The 25,652-nt window shown below is 35.2% G+C and overlaps 1 protein-coding gene across 18 annotated transcripts in view; it reads right to left on the minus strand.

Moving 5' to 3' along the window:
* The window catches only part of FUT8 (fucosyltransferase 8), a 309,441-nt gene that overhangs the window by 74,524 nt on the left and 209,265 nt on the right, over nucleotides 1-25,652 (minus strand). For all 18 annotated transcript variants that reach the window (XM_077767165.1, XM_077767167.1, XM_077767159.1 and 15 more), the window contains 3 exons: nucleotides 23,064-23,179; nucleotides 22,787-22,949; nucleotides 13,066-13,180 (listed from right to left, as the gene is read on the minus strand). In XM_077767165.1, the coding sequence (XP_077623291.1) occupies nucleotides 13,066-13,180; nucleotides 22,787-22,949; nucleotides 23,064-23,179 (394 nt within the window). The remainder of the gene's footprint in view (nucleotides 1-13,065; nucleotides 13,181-22,786; nucleotides 22,950-23,063; nucleotides 23,180-25,652) is intronic.

Here is a 25,652-nt window from a genome sequence, read left to right on the forward strand (position 1 = left end):
CCAAACTAATTGGGGTAGGAACTTTAGCAGGGGGCAGACAAAGGCATATGCCCAGAAAGCTAATATATCAAATAGAGACAAGAGCTCATATTGAGCTGAAGGAACAGGAGAAGGAGGCAAAGGAAAACCTAAGGCAAGAATATATAATAATTATTTCTATCACTGTCTAAACCAGGAATGGCAAATTTTTCCCAGAAAGGATCACACAGTAAATACCTTTGGCTTTGCAGGCCATATATTCTGTCACAATTATTTAACTTTGGCATTATAGACTGAAAGCAGTCATAGACGATATTTAAACAAATGTGCATGGCTTTGTTTCAATAAAACTTTATTTACAAAAACAGACTTGGCCTAACATAGTTTGCTGACCTCTCTGGTTTAGGCCAATAAATCTGTAAAATCAAGGTGGCAAAGGAGAGGCAATATTAGACAAAATGGGTAGGAATACACATTCCCTAAGGATACAGGAATCTGTATCTTATTCTGTTTTGTATTCTGATTTGATAAAACTTTTGAGACCTATTTACCACTAATGAGACACACAGATTTAGTTCTTCAATAAACCTAGGATCCTATATCCACATTACTTTCTACTTACACAAGCAGTAGTATTTTCTTAATTTTCTCAGCTGCTAAAACCTTGACTCCTCTTTGTGAGGACATTTACCTCATCCATAGATATGCTTGAAGGATATCTCTACTATGTATGGAACAACAGTGAAAACTGGATAGGAGCAAGTGATATTCATTTCTTACTACCTGGAAAGAAAGATGTTTGATAGATATAATGGGGAAATAGCATTTCTTCTGTGAAAAATCAGGCTTTCTACTTAAACTTCTATCTGAATTTTAATCTATTTAGCACATCATTCTACATTCTACCACCATTAAGTTAAACTTTTTATAATCCAGAGAAAGAAAATCGCTTCTCATGACTACTGTTATGATTTAAAAAAAAGATAAAAACTTTTTAAACACCCTTCCCTTAGGATTTCCATATTATATTACCATATCTTTTTTCTTCAGATTTGTTCATTCCTTCAAAAAAGATTGTATTCTCTACATACTTTTGCAAATTCCTATGTGTTTTCATAATTGATAAGCTTTTATCGTGACAAAGAAGAAATCATCTTAAGATGTGGAAACAATATATATAGGCAAAGGTTCTTGTGGAAACTTCACATTTCATGATTCTACTCATTTAGTTATTTAAAAGTTATGCTTCAGTTTCTTCTATTAACTAGATACACGAGAAACCTAATTGTTTAAAGTTTGTGTGGTAAGGTCTTACGTTGCTAATGATGGGCAGTTGCAAAAGAGAATGTGGCTTTACCAGCCAATATTAATAGCAGCCCTGTAGCTTATATTGTTAGTCACCTTCAACAAAGCACCAGGAAAATAAAACAAAATATTGGCTCCTCAAAGCACTTGCTAATGGTGAATATGAGGCTTGGACTTAAGACTCTCCCTCTCCCTGTTGCCATTTACTAGGCATGTTACAGAAACTTCTCTAAGCCTCAATTTATTCTCTAATACTTGCCTCATAAGTGTTTTGCCTACTACCTAGAAATACAGAAAATGTTTAAAGGTGGCAGTTTACAGACATTACTCATCCTCACAACCTCCTTTAATGTAGGAGGATAAGAAGAAATATCTCCTCCCTTTCACCAATTAAAGGACTTTAATGAGACTTTCAGATATTTGGATGTTTTATCACCTGTTTTCAAAATAACTGATCCAAATCTTGAACCAAGTATAACATCAATATTAGTGACTTGAATGGCTCAATTTTCCATAAAAAAATAGAATCCGTACTAACCTTTCTCAGATGGGTTTTTAAAGTGGTATGAGCTGTGCAAGTCACACACATCACCCCCTGATAATTATTTATTACAACTGGCATTTTTGGTTTAGACAGGTCAAAATATGATGGCATTCTACACAGAACATCCAAGCACTCAAATATCCAAGTACTTTTTAGAATAACTGTGATAGTACTATAAGCAATATGAGAACTATCATGCCACTTTCTAGTGTCAGATCATATCTATATATTTTAACTGACTGCATAGACATACTTGTATGCTTTTATGACTCACCACTGATTCATATCTGTGACTTATTCGATCTTACATTCTTAGTCAATACTCTGTCCCGAGCTAAGCAATTAAAGGTGGGAGTCTAGGACAATTGGGTAGTGAGGCTTACTGAAGAGACACAAAACATTCACTGGAAAGGACTCTGTTCCTTTCTACAGTAGCCAGGACTTACACCTAGAGAATGGCAGTCTGGCACATAGATTGTGGGCAGTCAGTGAACAGCAGCTGATAATCAATTGTAGGCTGGTCAATTTGAGAAAGTGATGCATACTCTAGGGATTGAAGGAGAGTGAAAGTCCTAGTCAGAAGTTGGTATTCTTTAACAGAAAGCTACTGTTTTCTTATCAAATAAAGCAAAATTTTCACTGGAAGCAACCTAGTCTTTCTTTATTATCTATCTACTTGAGACAGAACCCACTCAATCTTAAACAGTCTGCATCTATCATTTTTCACCTAATTTTGCAATATGTCTCTATTTCAGGCTTCTTATTATCAGTGGTTCTTAGGTAATCTCACATCTAAGGGATGAAAGATTCCCTACTACTTCAATAAGAAGGGCTTCCTTAGGGGCAGAGTGGGTTTACTGAAATGTAAGCTGAAGGGACCCTCCTTTGAACAGGTCCCTTCAAAGGCCCTGGGAAGAGAAGGGCTTTTGTAATGTGTTCAGCTGATCATATGTTTTTGCAAAAGTTGCAAAATTTGACCACAATGAGTTAAAACAGTAGTCTTTTCCCACTTGGAATTCCTTCCCATTTCACTTTCTTGGTGACAGTATTGGGTGGCAATGAAGTGGCCTTCAGCATTTCTGGGATCCTGTTATGGGAAAATTCAGCTGGGGATTCATTTCATTTAGATCTACAGGGATATATTTATGTGGTTCAGGATTACTTTTGTGCAGTTATTTTTGTGACATAAACATGTACAGGGCAAGGGGATGCACTGCAATATGAGTGTGTCCCAGGGTACCCAGTATGGGAAGTGCCAGGTAATCAGACAATTGGAGTTAGTTCTCAATAATGCCTGGTCAACACAGAAATTCTCTTCTGTCATAAATAGCCTAAAAAATGTAGTATATGCAATTCAAAATGTACCTAAACAATTACATGTATTATTCTTTTTTCCTTTTTTTGATAAGAATCACATAAAATAGAATGTATATGAATTCCTTTGTCTGTATGGCACAAGTTTATAGCAGTACCACAAACATGAGATTTGTAGACGTAAAGTAGCAAATTTTATGCATCAAAAATTATTAATTAAAAAACAACTTTCTTATCAAGCATTTTGGAGAAAATAATCTGATTCAATCTTTCTAGTCTATAGAAAATATTAAAAAATCGTTACAAATTCACTTTACAGATGATCCAATAAATAATAATCAAAGAGTATGAGCTACATATGGGGACAATAGTTTATAAAGAAGAGTCGGGCATTAACAAGACTTTCACTTTTTCTGGGGCGCCTGGGTGGCTCAGTTGGTTAAGTTGACTCTTGATCTCAGCCGAGGTCTTGATCTCAGGGCCATGGGTTCAAGCCCTGTGTGACACTACTTCAAAAAAATGGTCACTTTTTCTGGAGTTTTGTGTTATAGTATTTGTCAACTTTGAAAAATGTGTCATTTGTTGGGTATTTCTTTTTTTGTTTTAAGTAACTGATCCTCGGGGCGGCTGGGTGGCTCAGTAGGTTAAGCGTCTGACTTCGGCCCAGGTCATGATCTCACAGTTTGTGGGTTTGAGCCCCACATCGGGCTCTGTGCTGACAGCTAGCTCAGAGCCTGGAGCCTGCTTCAGATTCTGTGTCTCTTCCTCTCTCTGACCCTTCCCTGCTCTCTCTCAAATAAAAATAAAAAACATTAAAAAATTTAAAAAATTAAACAAGTAACTGATCCTCACTATTTACAGATTCCATATTTGCAAATTTGCCTACTAGCTAAAATTTACTTATAACTTCAAATTCAATACTTGAAGTACTTTCAGGGTCACTTGTGGACACTCGGAATACAGAGAAAATGTGAGCTATCTGAAACACAGTTCTCAGCTGAGGTCAAACAAGGTGGCACTTTCCCTTCTTGTTTTAGCTGTCTTACTATGAACATCCTTTTTGCAGTCTATACAGTGCCGTGTCTTTTGTATTTTTGTGCATTTGTGCACAACTCCACTGTTTAAAATGGCCCCTAAGAATAGTGTTGACATGAGAGCAGGAGCAGTGATTCACTCATTCAGTATTATGGTGACTTTATAGAACATATTGATGCAGATAATGAGAACTGCCTGCAAATATTTACTTTAATATTTAATTTTGTATCTGTATTCCTTCTTATAAATGAAATCACCAAAAACTGTAGAGGTTTCAAGACCAGCGCCTGAATCTGAATCCACCTCTGGTCAGTAGCCTCCCTCTTCCTTTCATGGGAGCCTTGCTACTCCCCAATTCTTGCCTTGCTGGAATTGAGATTGAGAGTCTAGAAGATGAACGTCTGGTATGGGACTTGGTAGTCAGGATCAAAGCCCCCAGTTATAACACTATTCCTATGTGGAAACCAGATCTGTTTTAAGACTTGGAAAATTGTTTCTATAACAAAATTGTGTATATTGTAACCTAGAACAGAGTCAAACTATAGGGAAATTTGCCATTTCTTGGGGGGGGGGGGGAAGACCCATTTCCAGAAATAGAAAACCACTGAGGAAATGGAATAACATTAAAAACAAGTAGATGGTGAGCTGATATACCTAAATTAAATAAAATTTAAGTTCAAATTTATATTAAAAATTTAAAAAGATAAAATTTTTATTAGGTGTCTCTATCCTCAAAGGTAAAATGGTTTGGGGAAGTAGCGTCTAGAAGGTCAGTTGCTCATTTTTTTCTAGGTAATAGTTGTTAAGCTCATATGCATTCTCAATTGAGAATATCATTCTCAATGATATTTTAAAAGGCTTTTGATTTTTATTTTTTTGAAAGAGAGAGAAAGTGAGTGGGAGTGGGAGGGGGCAGAGGGAGAGAAAAAGAGAATCTTAAGCAGGTTCCGTACCCAGTACAAAGCTTGATGGGGGGCTTGATCTCACTATGGTGAGATCATAAGCTTTTCTTAAACTTGTATCACATTGTATGTTTACTAACCAGAACTTAAATAAAAACTTGTAAAAAATAAACAGAAGTTAAATGCAAAAAACATAAAAAATAAAAGCCTTTCTTACTGACAACTAAGAAGATTCTCTCTCCCTTTCTCTCACCCTGCTCCTCCCCCATGCGCTCATGTGTGAGTGTGTGTGTGTCTGTGTGTGTGTGTGTGTTTCTGTGTCTCTGTGTGTAAGCTCTCTCTTTCTCTCAGAATAAACATTAAAAAAAAGAAGTAAAACAATAATCTGCTGGCAGAGTTGAGCTGACTACACTGCTAGGAATTTAAAAAGTTCTTCCACAATCAGGCATTTCAAAATATTTTTAAAAATTTTTTTTTTAAATATTTTTACTTATTTCTAGGAGAGAGAGAGAGAGAGACAGTGTGAGCAGGGGAGGGTCAGAGAGAGAGGGAGACATAGACTCTGAAACAGGCTCCAGACTCTGAGCTGGCAGTCAGCACAGAGCCCGACGTGGGGCTCGAACCCACGAACTGCGAGATCATGACCTAAGCGAAAGTCGGACGCTTAACCGACTAAGCCACCCAGGCGCCCCTCAAAATATTTTTTAAACTCTTGCTAAGAAAACCTAAAGTCCCAATCAGACCTCAACAAGGATTTTAAAAGAGGAACTAAATTCTTGATTTACTGTATGTTATGATAATAGTAAATTATACTATTTAATTATAATGACTTTTAACAGACTACTGCAAAAATGGTATCCAAATTGAAAATGAGTAAGGAAATATGTTTATATACATATGACATGATAATCTATGTGGAAAACCTGATGAAATCTACAAAAAAGCTACTAGAATTAATGTATGAGTTTAACAAAGTTGCAGGACACAAGCTCAATATAGAAAAATCAGGCTTTTATATGCTGAGGCAGTTTCCTTCTATTCTTATTTTGTTGAATGTTTTTATCATGAAAAGCTACTGAATTCTGTTGAATGGTTTTTCTGCATCAACTGAGATGATCAGGTGGTTTTCTTCCTTTATTTTGTTGTATAGCATATTATGGTGATCAATTTTCATATGTTGAACCATCACTGGATTCTAGGAACACATACACAGCTGCCTGCCATGAGGCTGGGGTGGGGTGGGTAGCTACTCTGGAGCTAAGAGCTGAAATTAACCGCAACTTAAGTTAAACTTAAGTTTTCCTCCCTTGGAAGTTGTAAGCCTTCAACTGACTTCAGAGTTCAAAATAGTTATATCAGATAATTTCTGCCAGTGCAACTGATGTCTAAGTGGGGAGACAGGTTCTTGGTGCTTCGTATTCTGCCAGGTCTCAGGATTCCTCCATATGTAATCTGTTTTTAAATAGCACATTAAAATGTGTGTGGTAACCAGAGAAATTTGAGTAATGATTCATTATTTGATGATATTAAGGAACTATCCTTAGTATGCTTAGGTGTGATAATAGTATGTGATTATTTTTTGAGAAAGTATCTTTGTCTTTTAGAAACTGATTCTGAAATATTTACAAATAAAATGATAAAATATCTGGGATTTGCTTCAAAATGATCCCAGAGATGGTAAGAAGTGATTTCAGTACAGATGAAACAAAACTGACCATGATTTGATAATTATTAAAGCTGGATAATGGGTACAAAGGGATTCACTAATCTCTCACTTTTATATATGTTGGAGTTTTCCATAACAAAAGTGGGGTTTTTTTTGTTTTGTTTTGTAACTTGTATCTGTTTCACTTAGATCTCTGGCTCATAATAAAAGCTTTTTATAAAGGAGTAATAAAAAGGCCCATAGAAAAAATTAGTGTAATACAGATAGGGGGATTAGTAAAAAGATCCAAATAATGAGACAAAAATATAAACATCAAAACAAAAATTTGTAGGAATTAAAAAAACATCGTGTGTGTGTGTATGTGTATTTGAAGATAATTCATTCAAAGATATTCTGAGAATGTTACTAAGCTTTAAGCTTTCTGAGGGCAGACAACATACCATATCTGTTCATTCATCACTAAATCTTTAGCAATATACCTAATGCCCAGTACATCCAAATACTTGTTGAATACACAAACAATTCAGTCACACCTATGCTTTCAAATGCAAGGGCTCTGTATGGGGCACCTGGGTGGCTTAGTCGGTTAAGCATCCGACTTTCGCTTAGGTCATGATCTCGCGGTTCGTGGGTTCGAGCCCCACGTCAGGCTCTGTGCTGACTGCCAGCTCAGAGCCTGGAGCCTATTTCAGAGTCTGTGTCTCCCTCTCTCTCTGACCCTCCCCTGCTCACGCTGTCTCTCTCTCTCTCCTAGAAATAAATAAAAATATTTAAAAACAAAAACAAAAACAAAAACAAAACAAAAACAAATGCAAGGGCTCTGTAAAATGTAAGAATTCAAAATAATGTGGTTTATAATAATGCTTAGAAAACTACCTATAATAAATTTTCTTTTTTTTCTTCTTCTTTTTAAAAATGTTTATTTATTTTTGAGAGACAGAGAGGGAGAAAGAGTGCATGCACAAGCGAGGGGCAGAGAGCAGGACAAAGGATCCCAAGTAAGCTCCATGCTGACAGTAGTGAGCCAGATTCAGGGCTTGAACTCATAATCCCAAAACCATGACCTGAACCCAAAACTGAGCCACCCAGGCGCCCCTCTTTTTTTCCTTCTTATCACCACTTTTGTCCTTAGTCAACTTCTAGTACAGCAAACCCCTCTTTTGTCAACCGTGGATACTGTTATCTACTTACCACTTCTCGTTCTTTCCTAATTGAACCTGTTTATATTTTTGTCCTTGGGAAAGATATTCTCTTTCTCAGTATACTCTTAAGTGTTATTTCTGAGAAACTGTCTACTTTTCCTTCTTTGATCTATTCTCAAACTAATAATTTCTTTCAAATGGGGAAGTTCCTGAAAGTTTCTCCCTACTCCAATTGCTCTAAATATTTAATTAACAATCTAAATACAGCTAAGCTAATGACTTTTTCTAATGAGTTATAAGTACTATCTTTGCCTTTACTTTTGGTTGTCATCCCTGCTGGGCAGAAATATAACTGATGTCTGATTCACTCAGTAGAACACACTCTGCAACTCTGGGAACATATAATGATGGGTTTGATCTCATTCATGGTCAGTACACTAGCAGACAAATGAAGTTTATAGTTATAGTCTGGCCTTAAATCTATTTTAAAGAATTTGTCTTGTCAGAGAAAAATGTGTCTACATCCTGTGTAGGAGGTAGGTTTCTCCACAATCTGAAATACATTTTAATAGCCTCAATAATGCATTCCTAGTGTGACCTGGCCAGTTTCCATTTTATAGACCATCTATAGCTGCTGGAAAACATAAAGGAAAAGAGAAATTGCTATTTCTGCAACCAGTCTGTTATTTTTGAATGGAAAAAATATCTTTCTTTAAAAAGTAAAATAGTTGTTCTCCATTTTCACATCTTTTACTTTTCTATGAAAAAAAGGAAAATTATTAACCTACCAATTTCCAGTAAAAGTCCCATTCACAACATAATCCAATGATGCCCCCAAACAAACAAAATTTTTTTCCTATTGCTACTTTTTACATATTTTATTTAGACTGCACTGAAAATGGCCTCAATATTGCTTACATTGTCAGCTTTGGATCTAGGTGGAAAAAAAAAACAAAAAACATCCTGAACCAGAAGACATAATTTCAAGTTAAACTGGCAAATGCCTTTTGCCCTAAAGATGTGCCCTAGCTCTCACCACCAGAGGTGCCAACTTCCAACTGTTCCAAACAAGTTAAGAAACTAAGGTACCGTGATCTTTTTCATTGTGTTTGTTTAATATGAGATGAGAAGAATTTAATATGAGCTGATTAGAAACCACAAAGTAAATTCTAATAATGGTAATGAAAACAGAATCTCTTCCATGTCACTTAGAAGTCTAGAAAAATGACAATGTTATGGCAAAATCTGGACTTATAACAAAAATATCAGCAATATGAAGTTTTTACAATGAGCCTGTGTTTTATATTAGAAACTAGAAAAATATAAAAAAAATAGCAGCACTTTCTTAGTTTGTCATGCTTTATATAACACACGAGTAAAGACCAGCACAAAATGGTATTTAAAACAAGCCAATATTACATGTTCCCTTTATGGATAAAGAACTTTTTACGTAAATATATAGAAAACTAAGACCTGATGAGAATTACTTGGTCCATTTTACTTGAGCCTAATAGCATACCCAAGGCTGTCCTCAATAAGATTATTATAATCTTTTAGTCAGTTTTGTCTTTTTATAACATGCCATATGGCCTTCAACTCTAAAGAGAAAATAATTTTAACTGAGACAACCATGGAACTTTGTTCCATTGAAGTCTAGATGCTATAAGAACTTTTTTATTTTGTAGTATCTTTGGTGAAACTGTTTCTCCCAAGTAAAACCAAAGTATAGGATAAATCAATGAAAATCTAAAATTGAGACTAAACTTGAGATACATGACTAAGTCCAGCAGGATTTCCATGAGACATAATGATATTTGCTCAATTCAAAGGACTGGAAAGTTGCAAAAAGTATTAGATTTAAAACAAAACGTATTATGGATTAAGAAGATGACTCAATCTAGGTTGTTTTGTTTTGTTTTTTTTTAACCAGGTCTTGCATTATACCTTAAATAAATCAGAGTTTAGAAAATACTTGTTGGTCATAATGAGAACTGATAATAAATTTCATCAGTATAAGTAAAATATAGTAAAACTGAAAATGATTTCAACTGTCCAATCACTGGAGTAAATTTTAAAATCATCTGAATATGATAAGATATTTAAATGACTAAAATCTCCCAGATTAAAAAAAATTTCTTTTAATGTTTTATTTATTTCTGAGAGAGAGAGAGAGAGAGAGAGACAGCGTGTGCAGGGGAGGGTCAGAGAGAGAGGGAGACACAGAATCTGAAACAGGTTCCAGGCTCTGAGCTAGCTGTCAGCACAGAGCCCGATGCGGGGCTCAAACCCACGAAGTGAAATCATGACCTGAGCTGAAGTCAGATGCTTAACCTACTGAGCCAACCAGGTGCCCCTCTCCCAAACAGATTTAAACTATTAAAAAAGATTTGCTTTTATTGTTCCTTTTCCTTATTTATTTCCTAGTTAGCTACAAATTATTATCATTCTTTATATAATTGCTGGCTGATAGGCCAAACAAGAGAGCCTTCTAAAATCTCCATTAAGTTATATGAACAGCTTATTTTTATGTTGAATACAGGTATCAAAGTTTAATGTTTTTTCTTTATCCCGCTTTTCAGATTTATTTTCTAGCATACTACTCAGTTGCTAAGCCCTGTGAAAGTCTTTCAGAATCTAAGTTGCTTAAATAGCCTCTTTTACAGTAACATTTCACTTAAGGCAATGGTTTGGGAACACCAAAACATTTGAATACCAGGAAAAGTTGTAACAGGAAAAAATGTAATCACTTTAAAAAGTGTGTATAAATAGCTCACCTCATCTGATTAAACTCTCTAATCCATTTAGTTAAACCAGTTACAAATCATTCTTTTTAAAGTAGCTGTTGTGCTTAAAAATACATTGGGAATAAAAATTCCAGTTAGAGAAAGCATTCTTTGCAAATGTATGTGTTTAATTTCGGTGGAATGGGAGAAAGGACTCTTATTCACCTCTATCCAAAGAAGGGAAACAGTGAATGACTGGCACTGTTAACCTCTAACAAATAATATGTTAAAAATGTAGTCCCTGACTACAAAGGACTTTTAGACTAGATGAAAAATAATGATCACAGATATATTAAATATTTAAAGAAAAACATTTTTCTAAAAGATGTTTTTTCCTACTGAGATTTTCCCCATCTTCTTGAATATTAAAAACCACTTTTTCTTTTTCAGTGGAAAAAAAAAAGAAGAGACATTTGAATAGCAATATTTGAAACTGAAAGTAAGGTCCAGCTGAAATGCTATTTTCTAGTAATAAACTAAAGCAGGTGGCAGGTACTTGTTATAGAGTGCAGACTGGATATGACCAAATCATAGTTTAAATATCACTTTTGTTGAATAAAAATCTAATGAATATGTGGAAGTGGAAGAAATTCCGAAACCATAGTTATTTCCATTTTAAATGAGGATGATAGTTCTGCACCACCAGCTGTTTATAGTTCATTGAATGAGGTTCTAGTTGATAGGAGATAATTACCTCTTCCCTACAGGAGGCAAGTGTTCCTCATTCTGCAGACACCTCTGATGAATGGTCATGGGAGTATGAGACCAAGACAGCATGCCAAGATCAGTTTGGTTTTTAATGATCTCTTTAAACACTTGATTTTCTATTTTTTCCTATTTAAGTATAGGAAAATGTGTACCTTGAAATATAGATGATTCAGTCACTGGCTATTATTTTGCTTTTATAAGACACTTTAACCTTAGAAGGAAAGCAGAATGATTATACACAGAAAGTATACCATCAATAGTATTAGAAAAGGATGGGCACGGTGGCTTGGCATTGTGAAGTTACTTGCTAATTCATTGTTTTCCTCCAGACTATTCAGAGTTCCCTGTCAGCTAACAATGTGCCCATTATCCCAGTCATTTCAGCTCTTCCACCCACTTGGAAAGGCCTATATATTCTACCTTCCCAGTCTCTCTCAAATTTATCTCTTCACTTCCGATGCTAACTGCCCCATACCTCCATTTTCTCATCTGCAGGATGGTCCTCATCTCCTAAGTGGTCTCCTTGCTTCTAGTCTCTTCCAAAACTAATCCAGTTTAGCCACACACACACAAAAAATACCTTCAGATTAACGGCACCACTCTCATCATGCCATTCTTATGTGTAAAAACCTTTCAAAAGCAAGTTGTGACTCCAAAATAGAAAAAAGCTTATGGCATTTTAAGTAAAAAATTTTAAAAAGTAAATCTACTCTGTTCTTATAAACATGTAAGACTGGGTGTACATATTAATAAGAGCTAGAAGAGGGGCTCTTGGGTGGCTCAGTCGGTTAAGCATATGGCTTTGGCTCAGGTCATGATCTCGCAGTTTGTGAGTTCAAGCCCCACATCTGGCTCTCTGCTGACATCTCAGAGCCTGAAGCCTGCTTCAGATTCTGTCTGTCTCGTTCTCAAAAAATGAATAAACATTAAAAATATTAAAAAAAAAAAAAAGAGCTAGAAGAGAACACACACAAAAAATGAAGAGAATAAATTTAAAAGGGTCTGGGACTTGGGGCTGTTTGTGTTTATAATGATGTTTATGCAACAAATGAAATCTTACAGCGATCACTTGCTGCTTATGCATCATAAGATGTTATTAACCTGCACCCAAGGATCTCTGCAAGCTAGCTCCCAAACCTCCCTTTTCAGTTTATTTTCCACCCCACCTGTCCACACAACCCCAAACCTCAGACAAACTAAAATATCCTATTTCTCATTGGGTTCCTGTCCTGCTCTTTCCCAGCTATGGACCATTACTCATGTGCTCCAACTAGTACACTCTTTTCCATTCCTATGTGTCTGAACCCTATCCAGTTATCCTTTTCAGCTCAGTTCAAATAGTACTTTTCCACAAAGCTATTCCTGACAACTCAGTCCTCCAATGAGCATTTCATCTGTATGTCTCAAATAAAATGCAGTACTTCCTACTTTGCATTGTAGTGTGTGTGTGTGTGTGTGTGTGTGTGTGTGTGTGTGTTCAGAAGTAGCTCCCTTAAGGCAGGGACTTTGTTTTAGCCATCTTTACACTGCAGACATAACAGCTTCTTTCTGAATAAATATGAAAAATGAGTAAATACTTTAAAAAAGCAAGGGGCTATGAAGATTAAAAACCAACAGCAACTCTTAGTCTTATTATGATTTTCCTTCTTTTTTCATTCATGCTTATTTCTTTACCTAGTTTCCTTACCTGAAGATATGTTATTCTCCGCTGGACCAGCTCTGTCAGATCTTTGGCCTCTTTTTCCCGCCAATCACCCGCTCCATCTGTTTGACTGAGGTAGTATAGATCCGTCATTATAGACCTATTAAAACGAACAACATTTGGAGGTCTAACTTATTTGTACTTCATCATAGGATTACACAAAGTCATAAGAAGAGAGTCAAATTCTTCACAGAGATTGATGCTCACAGTGATGCTGGCTTTCATCCTTTATTTCCTATTAAGACTGTTAAATTCAGCAATTTAATTCATCCAAGATTCATATAGTAAATGTTCACTGTTGAGAAAAACATACTATTTTTCTCCAGGCCAGTCAGCTGCACTTACTTCCCAAAACAGAGCACTACAAAGATCAAGGGGAAATGAAAACCCATAGCAAAGAAATAGGTAGATTAAGATAAGGGAGAGAAATAAGTTGGTGCCAGGATTTGAATACTGCATTTTTGTTCTCTCTGTCCTTTACTTCTTCCCCTTAAATTATCTCTTTAAACATAAACCCTCTGAGTGGTTGGAATAAAAGATGAGAGGAAAATTCTGACATACTCTTTTTTGTAAATGTTTATTTATATCCGAGAGAGAGTGAGAGGGAGAACCTGAGCCACCCAGGTGCCCCTGACATAACTCTTAAACAATGATCCAAACCAAGGTTCAACTAACATTTTTCTGTAAACGGACAGATAATAAATATTTCAGGATTTGTGGGCCTCTGTTACTTTTGTAGCAGGAAGGCTGCCATAGACAGTATGCAAATGAATACATGTGCCTGTTTTCTAATAAAATTTTTTTTTACAAAAGCAGGCTATGGGCCAGATTTGGACCTTTGGGAGGTACTTAGGTCAAGAGGGTCGAACCCTCATGAAGGGGATTAGTGCTCTTATAAAAGACCCCACAGAACTCCCTAGGCCCTTCCACCATGTGAGGACACATGGGGAAGGCACAGTTTATGAACAAGAAAACAGGTTCTCATCAGACATCAAATGTTCCAGCACCTTGATTTTAAACTTCCCAGGTTCCAGAACTGTGAGATATAAGTTTTTACTTATAAATTAAAGCCTTTTGTATTTTTGTTATTGCAGCCTGAACAGACTAAGACACTGCGATTTATGCTATAATGCCTCAGAGATTTTACCTTGTATATGAAGAATACCTACTCTACAAATGAGAAAGTACTCACTGGGCATGGGTGACAGTAATACATGGTACTGAAGAAATATGATTCAACAGCCAGTCCTTATAGCACTCTGAAGAGGGGGACTGTTCAGGAAGAACTCATTTAACAGATAATGAAACCAGCCTTTAACAACTGTGATTTACCCAGGAGTACATGGCATAGCCTCAGTTCCCTGTTATTCTTGGTTCTTAACTAGATGCTAAACCACTTAATAACAAAGCACTGGCACCCCACAGGAAAAACGGAAGTCTTATTTACTACCTTAGAAAAGCATCAGAAGCACACAAAATTAACAGAGAATACTTAATAATACCTAGTGTCTTTGAATAAAGCAACATGATTAATAATATACAAATAAAGATTAAAAATCATGACCATAGTTTAGAATATTCATCCAACTAATAGTGGATCAGCTTTGCACAATGCTTTGGAACAAAAGGGTCATCTGTGAAGCATTTTAGGCATTTGCTTAATTTATCAACATCAGCAATGCACAGGGTATTACACAGCTTGACCGTTTCCATGTTTGCCCTTTTTAAACAGGGCTACAGTTAAATATATAATGTTTTGTTTTTATATTTACTATTCTCACCTAAGATTCTAAACATTTTCATAAAACCTTATTAAAAAGTAGTTGTAATTGGAAAAACCAAACCTACAATTTACTGCCTCCTTAACAAGTTAACTTACAGTCTTACACAATGGAGAAAAGGTCAACTTTTAAGTTTTTTCAGTTTATAAAACTGAGGCCCCCCTGGATTATTATGTAGCCTACAGTATTCTTTTATATAGTTTTACTTTTACTAGGGGAAAAGTCATTACCCATATGAAACTGTGTGAGTTGATTGTGGAAACATATGAGAAGTCTTAGACTATAATGGTGTTACAGGGCTCAGCTGGAAGTTTATTTAAATTATTTTCTCAGTTTTATAACCTCTTCCTCATCATTCTCATCATGCTTATTATATTTTATGCTTCATAGGTTTCATCATAACCAAATGTGGTCCTTTGCTTTTTCCTGCCTATCAACTATGAGTGATCACAAAACCTGCTGTAAGCCTCAACTTTAAATAGGAGCACTCTTTGTAGAGATGTAGTAAAGTGGGATAAATAACCAGTCTATCAGCAAATGTGTGTTGCAGAGAAAAAGGAAATTCAATATGCTCTGCATGGCTTCAACATTAAACCTACATATAGCAACAGACAAATAACACTGTATTTCATTGACAATCACTATACAGCCTCAAGAAGGTAAAAACTACAGTGGGTCTAATTTGGAGGAAGAATTCTCTGAAATATAAATATTGGCATGGTTATGCTTTCACATCATAGCAATCAAGCCATTCCTTAATCAGAGGGAATAAAAGCTAATCTCTGTGTCTTTTAATAAATTAGAAAACATAAAAATGCTTTTACCAAGTTACATCAGTATTAAGTCTTGGCAATTCATTCACATTCATCCCAATATCTGTCAAGAAAATGGGATAATCAAGCTAACATATAACTAGAGGGCAGTATATGAAAAAAAAAAAGTGCACTAATTTTCCATAACGGTCAGAGTCTCAACATCTCAACTCAACATAAGTTACTCTATTCCAAGAGTCAACTAAAATTAAACTTGATTTTAAAATCTTTTTTTCTTGGGGCACCTTGGTTAAGTGCCCAACTTCGACTCAGGTCATGATCTTGCACTCTGTGAGTTTGAGCCCCATGTTGGGCTCTGTGCTAACAGCTCAGAGCCTGGAGCCCACTTTGAATTCAGTGTCTTCCTCTCTCTCTCTCTACCCCTCTCCCCCACTTGCACTCTGTTTCTCTCTCTCTCAAAAATAAACATCAAATAAAGCTTTAAAATCTGTTTTTCTTGGCCTTCCCATTAGAGATCATGTAAGGAAGACCACCCCAGGAAACAATCTTAAATTTATTTTTAAATTTTTATTGAAATCTAAGCTAGTTAACATATACTGTAATAATGATTTCAGAAGTAGAATTTAGTGATTCATCACTTACATATGACACCCAGTGCTCATCCCAGTAAGTGCCCTTCTTAATGCCCATCACCCATTTAGCCCATCCCCCCATCCACAACCCTCCAGCAATCTTCAGTTTGTTCTCTGTATTTAAGAGTTTCTTATAATTTGCCCACCTTTCTTTTTTTATTTTTTCACTTCCCCTATGTTCATCTATTTGTTTCCTAAATTCACGAGTGAGATTTATCTTTCTCTGACTGACTTATTTCGCTTAGCATAATACACTCTAGTTCCATCCACATTGTTGCAAATGGCAATTTCATTCTTTCTGATTGCTAAGTAATATTCCATTTTGTGTGTGTGTGTGTGTGTGTGTACTGCATCTTCTTTATCTGTTCATCAGTCAATGGACATTTGGGCTCTTTCCATACTTTGGCTATTGTTGACTATGCTGCTATAAACACTGAGGTACATGTGCCCCTTGAAAACAGCACTCTTGTATCCTCTGGATAAATATCTAGTTGTGCAATTGCTGGGTCGTAAGGTAGTCCTATTTTTAATTTTTTGAGGAAACTCCACACTGTTTTCCAACGTGCCTGCACTAGTTTGCATTCCCACCAGCAGTGCAAGTGTTACCCTTTCTCTGCATCCTCACCAACATCTGTTGTTTCTGGAGTTGTTAATTTTAGCCATTCTGACAGGTGTGAGGTGGTATCTCATTGTGGTTTTGGTTTGTATCTCCCTGATGATGAGTGGAAACAATCTTAAATTCATAATAGTTCTTTTCTGATTCAATAATATTTGGAAATTACCATCTTGCAAAATTTGTCATCTGTTAGCCAAAGATATGAGAATAAATAAACAGAAAGTTGTAGATTGTTACTGGGAAATATGGGGACTAAAAACCATTCTATAGAAATGATTGGTTCTCAGTGGCTCGACTCTGAAATCAAATCTTCTAGAAGTGTCCTAAAAGCTGGTTGTCTTGGTTTTGACTATGAACAGATGTCAAGAAATCTACGAAATGGGACGGTGAATCTTAAGGCCTGGTATGAGGGCAGGTCAAAGCTTGGAAATACAAAACCAGGCAAAATACCAGCAGAATAGTGCTAGTCACTTGTGGGTAGAGTACAGATGCCTGAGAATAACCAGTAGACTAGGACTGATTCTGAGAGCAAGAGCAAGCCAGCTAGACAGGTGTCAAAACCTCTATTTTAAAAGTGGGGCTACATTTATGTTCCTTGTATTTTCAGTTGATTTTCCTATTTCTCTATTTTAATACCCACAGAACTATTTTTAAATGTTTGAGTCTGTCTCAATTATGCTAATAAAGAACTACAAGTATTTTGTTTATACCTGATTCAAAATGTTAAAGATAGAAATTCCCCCTCAGGGTCAGCACAGAGCAGATGTAATTCAAGAAAATCCCAAGGTGAAGGAACCACCATTTATGAAAGTAAGTGTGACTAAGGGAGGCTATATTACAGAGTCTAATCCACTGGTAAATCTGGATCAAGGGTAAGAAAACTTACTTGGGTTTCGTCCAAGGCTGCTTTTACTGTGATTTGCTCCTGGGGCAGAAATAAGTGGTACAAAGGATAAAAACGTCATCCGGAGACAGATAGGGAGACAATATTCCTTTTGCCTCCATTGTTTCAAGGAGGAATTCTAAGATGCCACCTCTTTTTGACAGACCACATGGGTTGGGAGGAGTCCACAAGAGCAACAACAAAGATAGTTTATCATATGAGGCCATAATTATGCTACTTGGTGGGTGATGTCCACCAGGCTTATGTTTAGGTTCCAAACCTTGAAATTCTTGCTGCAGAGCATTCCCCTGATCTGTGCTTGCCCTGCAGCATCTAAGAGTTCTCTATTTATACCCTCTCATGGGGCTTTCCTTATGCAGGTCTCACTAGAGCATACCAGAATCTACAATGTGTCAATCACTATGGATGTTGTTTTATATATTTTCTCACATTCAATCAACATAATGGTATGATACAGGAATTATATCCTCATGTGTAGAAGACAAAAATAAAGCTCAGAGAAGCTAAGTATTTAGCAATTAAGACAAAGTATTTGAGGAGGGCACTTGCTGGGATGAGCATATACACTGTATGTTAGCCAACTTGACAATAAATTATATTTTTAAGAAAGTATTTTGGATAAAAATAGCTCAGTCACTTACTTGTGTAAACTATCTAATTTCTCTAGGCCTAAGTATAACTTTATTTATCAAAAAGGAAATAATAATGCTTGCCTCAAAGTATTACTACACTGATAAAATAATGGAGAGCCTTTATCATAATAACTGCCACAAAGGGAATCCTTAGTGACTATTTTTAATGTCAAATCATTCTTGAGTTTGGAAATCACATCCAGGGAGATGTAAGGTTAGGGGTGGGGGCAAGCAAAACAGAATCAAAGTTATTAGATGAGACATCCTTTTACACCTTTAGATTCTCCTTCCAATGCAAACTTTATTTTAGGGGAGGAGGTCTCCTTACAGAAGATGGAGAATCATAACTGGCTGATAAAGACTAAGTGATGAGATTAAGGACAACTTCATATGACAAGGTCTCCTGTTCTCTATGGATATTCGGAGGAATGTTCTAGCACCACTTAAAAATAAACCTGGATTCCTAAGGAGAAAGACAATCCTACAAAAACATTTTGTCCAAAGGAATTAACAACTGAGGAAAGAGTATCTACATTCCAGTGTAAGTCTCAATCAAATCACATCTCAAAGAACTTAAGGTCTTCATTCCTTCCGCTGTGTATATGTGTGTGTATGAAATAAAAAAACAAGGAATAGCTTAACTTAATTTTTCAAGAGTGGAAATATCAATTCTTTGACCTTTTAAAGACAGTCTAGTAGAGTCTACCTTATAAAGAGAGTGAAAACACAAACTACTGTACCACAATAGCTATGATCAGCAACTCTGATTAAATAAATCTGTAAGCTATTAATCTACCAGTCTTCCCTGTAACCAGATATTGCACCCCTTATCTGAGTCGAAGACCTTTCCCTTGCTGCATAAACCCCTATACACAATATCAAAAAGCCAATTAGCATAATTAGATATAAGTATCATTTATCGTTTGGGAAACATCTCCCCTCAGTCTTACCAAAGCTGCTTTATATATTACTGATAATGAGACGATACAGATCAGGCAGGAACAATAAGATTGTTGTTTTACTAGGTTATTTTTCAATAATTTCAGTCAAGTTAATTGAGAAATAGTTGATCAGCCCTGTTAGCCCTCCTGTTCTTCAGTTTGAGGTTTAATAATTGCTGTAATCTAAGGTCAAAAAGAAGTAGTTCCAGTAACTATCTTATAAACATGGTGTCTGGCAACATAAGAAATGCCAAAAGACCCAAAGCAACAGTGGTTAAGTAAAATATGTCTTGGGCAACCTAAGATGGTAATAAGCAGAATTTTCAATGATATCCACTGAGGTTGGGAGACAAATATATATAGCCATAAATCCAAGCACTGAACCTATACTAAGACACAAATAATAAAATCACAATGACAAAAATAATCAATCTAAACTGCTAATCTCCCTCATTATTTCAAAGAGAGGCCACAGTCAATTTATGATCAATGGTGTTAAAAAACAGCAGGTAAATCTGACCATATTACTACTAAGTATGGTAATATATAATCACTAGAATGAAACTGTCACTTGAAAATCTAGTCTGGGAGTGTCTTATAAATTAAATAGACACTCAACATATGACACACAAATCCCACTCTGGATATTAATCCAAAAGGAATTAAAATATGTTTCTGCAAAAACATGTATGTTAATGTTTATGTGGCTTTATTCATAATCACCAAAACATGTAAACAACCCAAGTGTCCTTCAGTTGGTGAATGGATAAACTATCTGTGGTACATGTATACAATGGAATATTACTTAGCAGTAAAAAGAATGAACTACCAATATGCAAAACAACATGGGTGAATCTCAGATGCATTATGCCACGTGAAAGAAACCACACTCAAAAAGCTACATATTATGTGACTGTATTTACATAGTATTCTGGAAAAGGTAAAAATATCTGGATAGGAAACAGACCTAATGACTGCCAAGGACTGATGAGGGTGGGGAGGGGCTGACTACAAAGGAGCATGAGGAAACTTCTCAGGGCTGCAGCAATGTTCTGTATCTTGATTGTGGGGTGGTGGTAACAAAACTGCAAGCATTTGTCAATGCTCATAGAACTACAGACTAAAATATATACATTTTATTGTATATACATCATGTCACAATAAAGCTGATTTAGAAATGAAATATAAAGAGGATCAGTGTTTGTATCAGAACAAAGTTCTAAGAAAGAAAAAACCCTTTTGAAGAAACAGAAGTCTATAAATATCTTTCCTATTATTGATGTCTTTCTGAACCAAAAGTTAACAAGAGTGGTTTCAGATGGAAAGTTGAATTAAAACACTGATAGGCTCAACCTCTGATTTCTCAGAGAACATAGGCTTTTAGTCCAGAGACAACCTATATACTATATTTGGGTAAGTGTAAAAATGAAATGCGGATTTTTGTGTAATGTAAAAATCACCAGAGGGAAACACAAAACTCTGTTTTAATTTTAATTCTTACACTTAAAAATCTTGAAAATTATCAGTAAGATGGCATATTCTACACATATACAGAATGTATGTGTATCTCTACACTTGTATATTCATAACTTTAGGGTTATTTCTCCAATGTCAGGCTATGCTTTTTCATTATTGTATCACTGCATTCTACTACAGCTGTCTGAAGTTACATTCCTACCCTGTGAGGCTGCATCCCAAGTTCCTTATAGTTTTTGCTTAAAGACAGTAAAAGAAATCGCCTGGGGTAACTTGTGTACCTTTCCATGTTTATTTTCAGTGAAATATTTAACATGTACTAAAAGGTCGTGTCAGAATTATAATGTACTTAAAACCAAATTCAACTTACAAAAAATTTAACATTGATTTATATCACCTTTAGGGCCCAACTTTTTTCATGTGTACATTTGTATGTGTTTTTCCATTTCTACAGTCATAAAATATTTGCACAAAATAACTCTTTAAATAATGATGTTAATTTAGAAAATACCTAAAGATTAAATTCAAGTAATTTAATTAAATCACTCAAACTTAAAAAATTAAACACTAAGAAGTCAATAGCAAAATTGTCCTTTAAATACTACAGAATCTGCCCAAAATCTGCCCAACTCAAATCCTCTTCAGATCTGCCTTTTCCTATAAAATTGCAATAAGCAAAGCATATAAGCACACAGCTCCAGTGAATAGAATTGTACCTAGAATTAGTCAGTATTTGGTCTAATGGTCTAAGTATGGCCAAAGGAACTGCTGAATGCATGGGTCTAATAATTCAATGCCCCTCTGCTTACTTTTGTAGATTAATGCTAAAGTGATCCAATAAACTGGTGGATTTTAGTTGTAATTTCACTTAAAACAGCAGAGCAATATTTCAAGATATATTATTGCTATAATATTGGTGATGATGTAAATATGTATGAATCTCTTGGTTGTGGGGTAATTCTTTTCCTCTTCACAGTGGTAGGTTGTGTTAATACAACAATTTTTCCTCTACTGTTCACTAATGAGACAGTAACTGCCATCAGAATCCTACTGGGAATATAGACTTGTATATATAATAAGCCTAAGGACAGGTTTCATTGTATTTATAATGATTCTCAGATACACTGTATTCTGCATGAATACACCAGTACGAAAAGGTTTTCTTTTCTATGGAAGATAAACTACATATTTTCAGAAATGTGCAAATAGGAGAAATAAGTTTAACTAGGGAGATTTCAGATTCTTATGTTTAGCAACTAAATAGAAAAATAATTAAAAGAATGCTCTCTTTTATCAAAAACCTGTTAACTTTTAATTAGAAATTCTAATAAGGTACTATTTTAAAATTTTTAGTGTTTGAATTAGAAACATAATTGCCAGCTTCAGTATGAGTTCCAATGTACTATAATGTAAAACTACATACACCACGTCAATTATTGATTGTATATGAAGGAAATTTAAAAGAAGATATTTTAATGTATTACTGGCTCAAATCACTACCTTCAGAGTTTACTTAGGGTTATAAAGATATCTAGAAATACATTTTAAATAATATTTTCCAGTGATATATTTTAGTTGGTCATTTGGGAATTACCGGCCTTTAAACCTCAGGTACTCTTCTGCTTCTGAGTATGGTAGGGAAATTAACAAAAGTTCCAGTTTATATTCTTAGATTATAATCTTTACCAAAGCCCAATGAAATGTAAAACACGAATGGCACATGAAGTGCCTAGCTGGCTCAGTCAGTTAAGCATCTAACTCTTAATTTTGGCTCAGGTTATGATCTCGTGGTTCATGGGCTAGAGCCCCATGTCAGGATCTGTGCTTTCCGTGCTAAGCCTGCTTAGGATTCTCTCTCTCCCTCTCTCTTGCTGCCCCTCCCCCACTCACATAGCCTCTGTTTTTCTCAAAATAAATAAAAACTTAAAAAAAAAAAAAAAAAGAATAGCACCTTTCACGATGTCCCAAATCTGACAGAAATTCATCTGCATGACTTTGGAGTTCATTTCCTTCTAAATTCTTTAATTTCTTCAATTCACTTTGTAGAAAAAACCATAGCTCTTTAGCTCCATTTTCAATCCTCCTCCTTAGGATTTCATGATCCTTCCCCAGACCTGCAGTGAAAGAATAAACAGTATCAGTATTCCCAACATTTTGATGTAGGAAAATTTTAATTATTTGTGGTAATATCAAACACTAAAGCAGAAAAACACTATATAATCACCTACCATTTCTAGTTTGTTTCTTATAATTTTCAATCTGTTCTTTGGCCTTCAAAAGCTGCTCTTCTAAAGCACGAACCCTTCCTGAGGCTGGCCCCTGATCAATGGGGCCTTCTGGTATCCTGTAGTCCAGAAAAGAAAATGCAAACATTTAGCTTATAAATTATATAACAAAACTAAAGCTTACTTGTTACAACATATTTATCGGTAACTCTGGAAGTCACAAACCATTTATTAGAAGCACGAAATAAAATTTTCTCTCCAAACAATGGATTGATACTGAACAGAAACAGAAAAAATATAATTTAGCTCAGAGATCTATGATCTTCTAGGAATAAGGGATCATTTAGAATTGTTTCCTAAAAATTCTCATCATATTACTTAGAAAAATACCATCATCAGTGGCAAAGTGGTTAATTCCTCAATAGTGTCAAGAGCAACAAAGGTGAAGGAGAGGGTGACAAAAAGCTTAAGGGAAATAAGAAAGCATGGCTCTGAACATATACCTGTGTTCAAACAGATATAAATTATTTCTGAATTAATCACAGTATCAGGCTATGTAAACAAATCTGTGTTCCAATACATGAACTCATGACCTTAGATTACTAAGTATTGGTTTTATGGAAGGGAAATATAAGAGCAGAAGTTGAAGTATATCAGAAAAAAAAAATAATACCTTGTTTGTTTCTGTCAGAAATGAAAACTATCAGTCAATAATATAAAATGTTGAAACACAGCAGAAGAACTCCAGGATCTCTTGTTTATGTTATCGACATATCTGTACAACTTTTTTCCAAACTGTACGTGTTTCTAACATGTTTTGTTTTTATATGGCTTTGGCAGTATTCTGTACTCCATTCGTGCCATAAAATATATCTACATCCTAATTCTGGAGCTTACAAATGCTACCTTACATGGCATAAAAACCTTGAAATATGTGATTAAGCTAAGGATCTTGAGATGGGGAGATAGTCTTCGATTATCCAAATGGGTCCTAATTGTAACTACAAGTGTTCTTATAAGAGAGAGGCAGAGGGAGATTTCACTAGAAAAGAGGAGAAGAGTGTGTGGCTACTAGCTTTAAGATGGAGGAAGGGGTCATGAGCAAAAATACAAGGATTGAAGCTTTAGAAGCTGAGAAAAAGCAAGGAAACAGATCCTCCCCTACAGTTTCCAAGAGGAATGTGGTCCTGCTGACACTGTGGCCCAGTGAAACTCATTTCAGATATCTAACCTCCTAAACTGCCAAGAGAATACATTTCTATTGTTTTAAGCCACAAAGTGGTATCTGTTACAGAGGCAATAGGAAACTAACACACATACACATATACATACATACATTTGCATAATTATTGTCAAGATTAAATAACAGCAGATTTTTTCCCCCCAAAATCTATAAAAGAACTCAGTGTTTGGCAATAAATTATCATTACAATAAACTCTCTGGGCTCAGTCATGTTGGAGATAAGCTATAATCTCAAAATATCTGGGTTAATTATTCTTACCATCACAATCATTTTAAGGGAACTTAATTTTTAAAATATTTATTTATTTTTGAGACAGAGACAGAGCACGAGCAGGGAAGGGACATAGAGAGAGGGAGACACAGAATCCAAAGCAGGCTCTGGGTTCTGAGTTATCAGCACAGAACATAATGTGGGCTCAAACTCACGAACTGTGAGATCATGACCTAGGCCGAAGTCAAACGCTTAACTCACTGAGCCACCCAGGTGTCCTGGGAACTTAATTTTAAAAAATATACTTGGCAGAACTTGAATTCAGATGTCAGCTTAGTCCTCTGATGCAAAGACACTAATGCAGATTTTTTATACATTTTCTTACACTTTTTTATATAATAGGCTATTATAACTATTAAATAACTAAATAACTATTACTTACCTATATCATTTCAGTAAACATACTTAGTAAAGAAGCTCTTGGTACAGCTCTACCAGTGTAAATAAGGTTTTCTATAGCTGTATGCATTAACATTGAACAGGAGCATGAAAAATAACCATTCTCTAATCATGAGTATCCCAAGCTACAAAATTTAAATTATAAAGCCTACATTTGTGTACATACGAAGTGAATAATGATAAAATAAGTAGAGCTGCTAGGTGCACAATTACCCAGTTTATAAACTCAAATGTGTATACATTCATAAATGAGGCATTTCCTGGGATCTAGTTTATAAAATATGGTTCCTAATATCTTTCTGAATTAGATGGCTGATTTCGAGGAAATAATTTGAAAACAGAATTAAACTACTTATTATCTCTTGAAATTAATTTTGACAACAATATGTCATAAGACAAGAATGTCCTTTCCCTTAATGACACAAAATTTCAGACAATACAAAAATATGTCTAGGTTTTATCTCATTTCTTTATATAAAAAGATCAAGGTAAAACAGGTAAGAATAAAACAGCACAAAATGATTTCAGCAGATTTCCATTAAGTATTAAATCTAATCTAATTTTAATAAAGCATACATAATATGTGATATTACATTATTATATATAATAAATTCAATATATAATATAATTATACAAAATACGTAAGTGATATTACATTATTATCTATAATAATCTAATC

This window comes from Crocuta crocuta, unplaced genomic scaffold (genome assembly GCF_008692635.1).
Source record: "Crocuta crocuta isolate KB4526 unplaced genomic scaffold, BGI_CrCroc_1.0 scaffold55, whole genome shotgun sequence".
NCBI classification, from domain to species: Eukaryota; Metazoa; Chordata; class Mammalia; order Carnivora; family Hyaenidae; genus Crocuta; species Crocuta crocuta.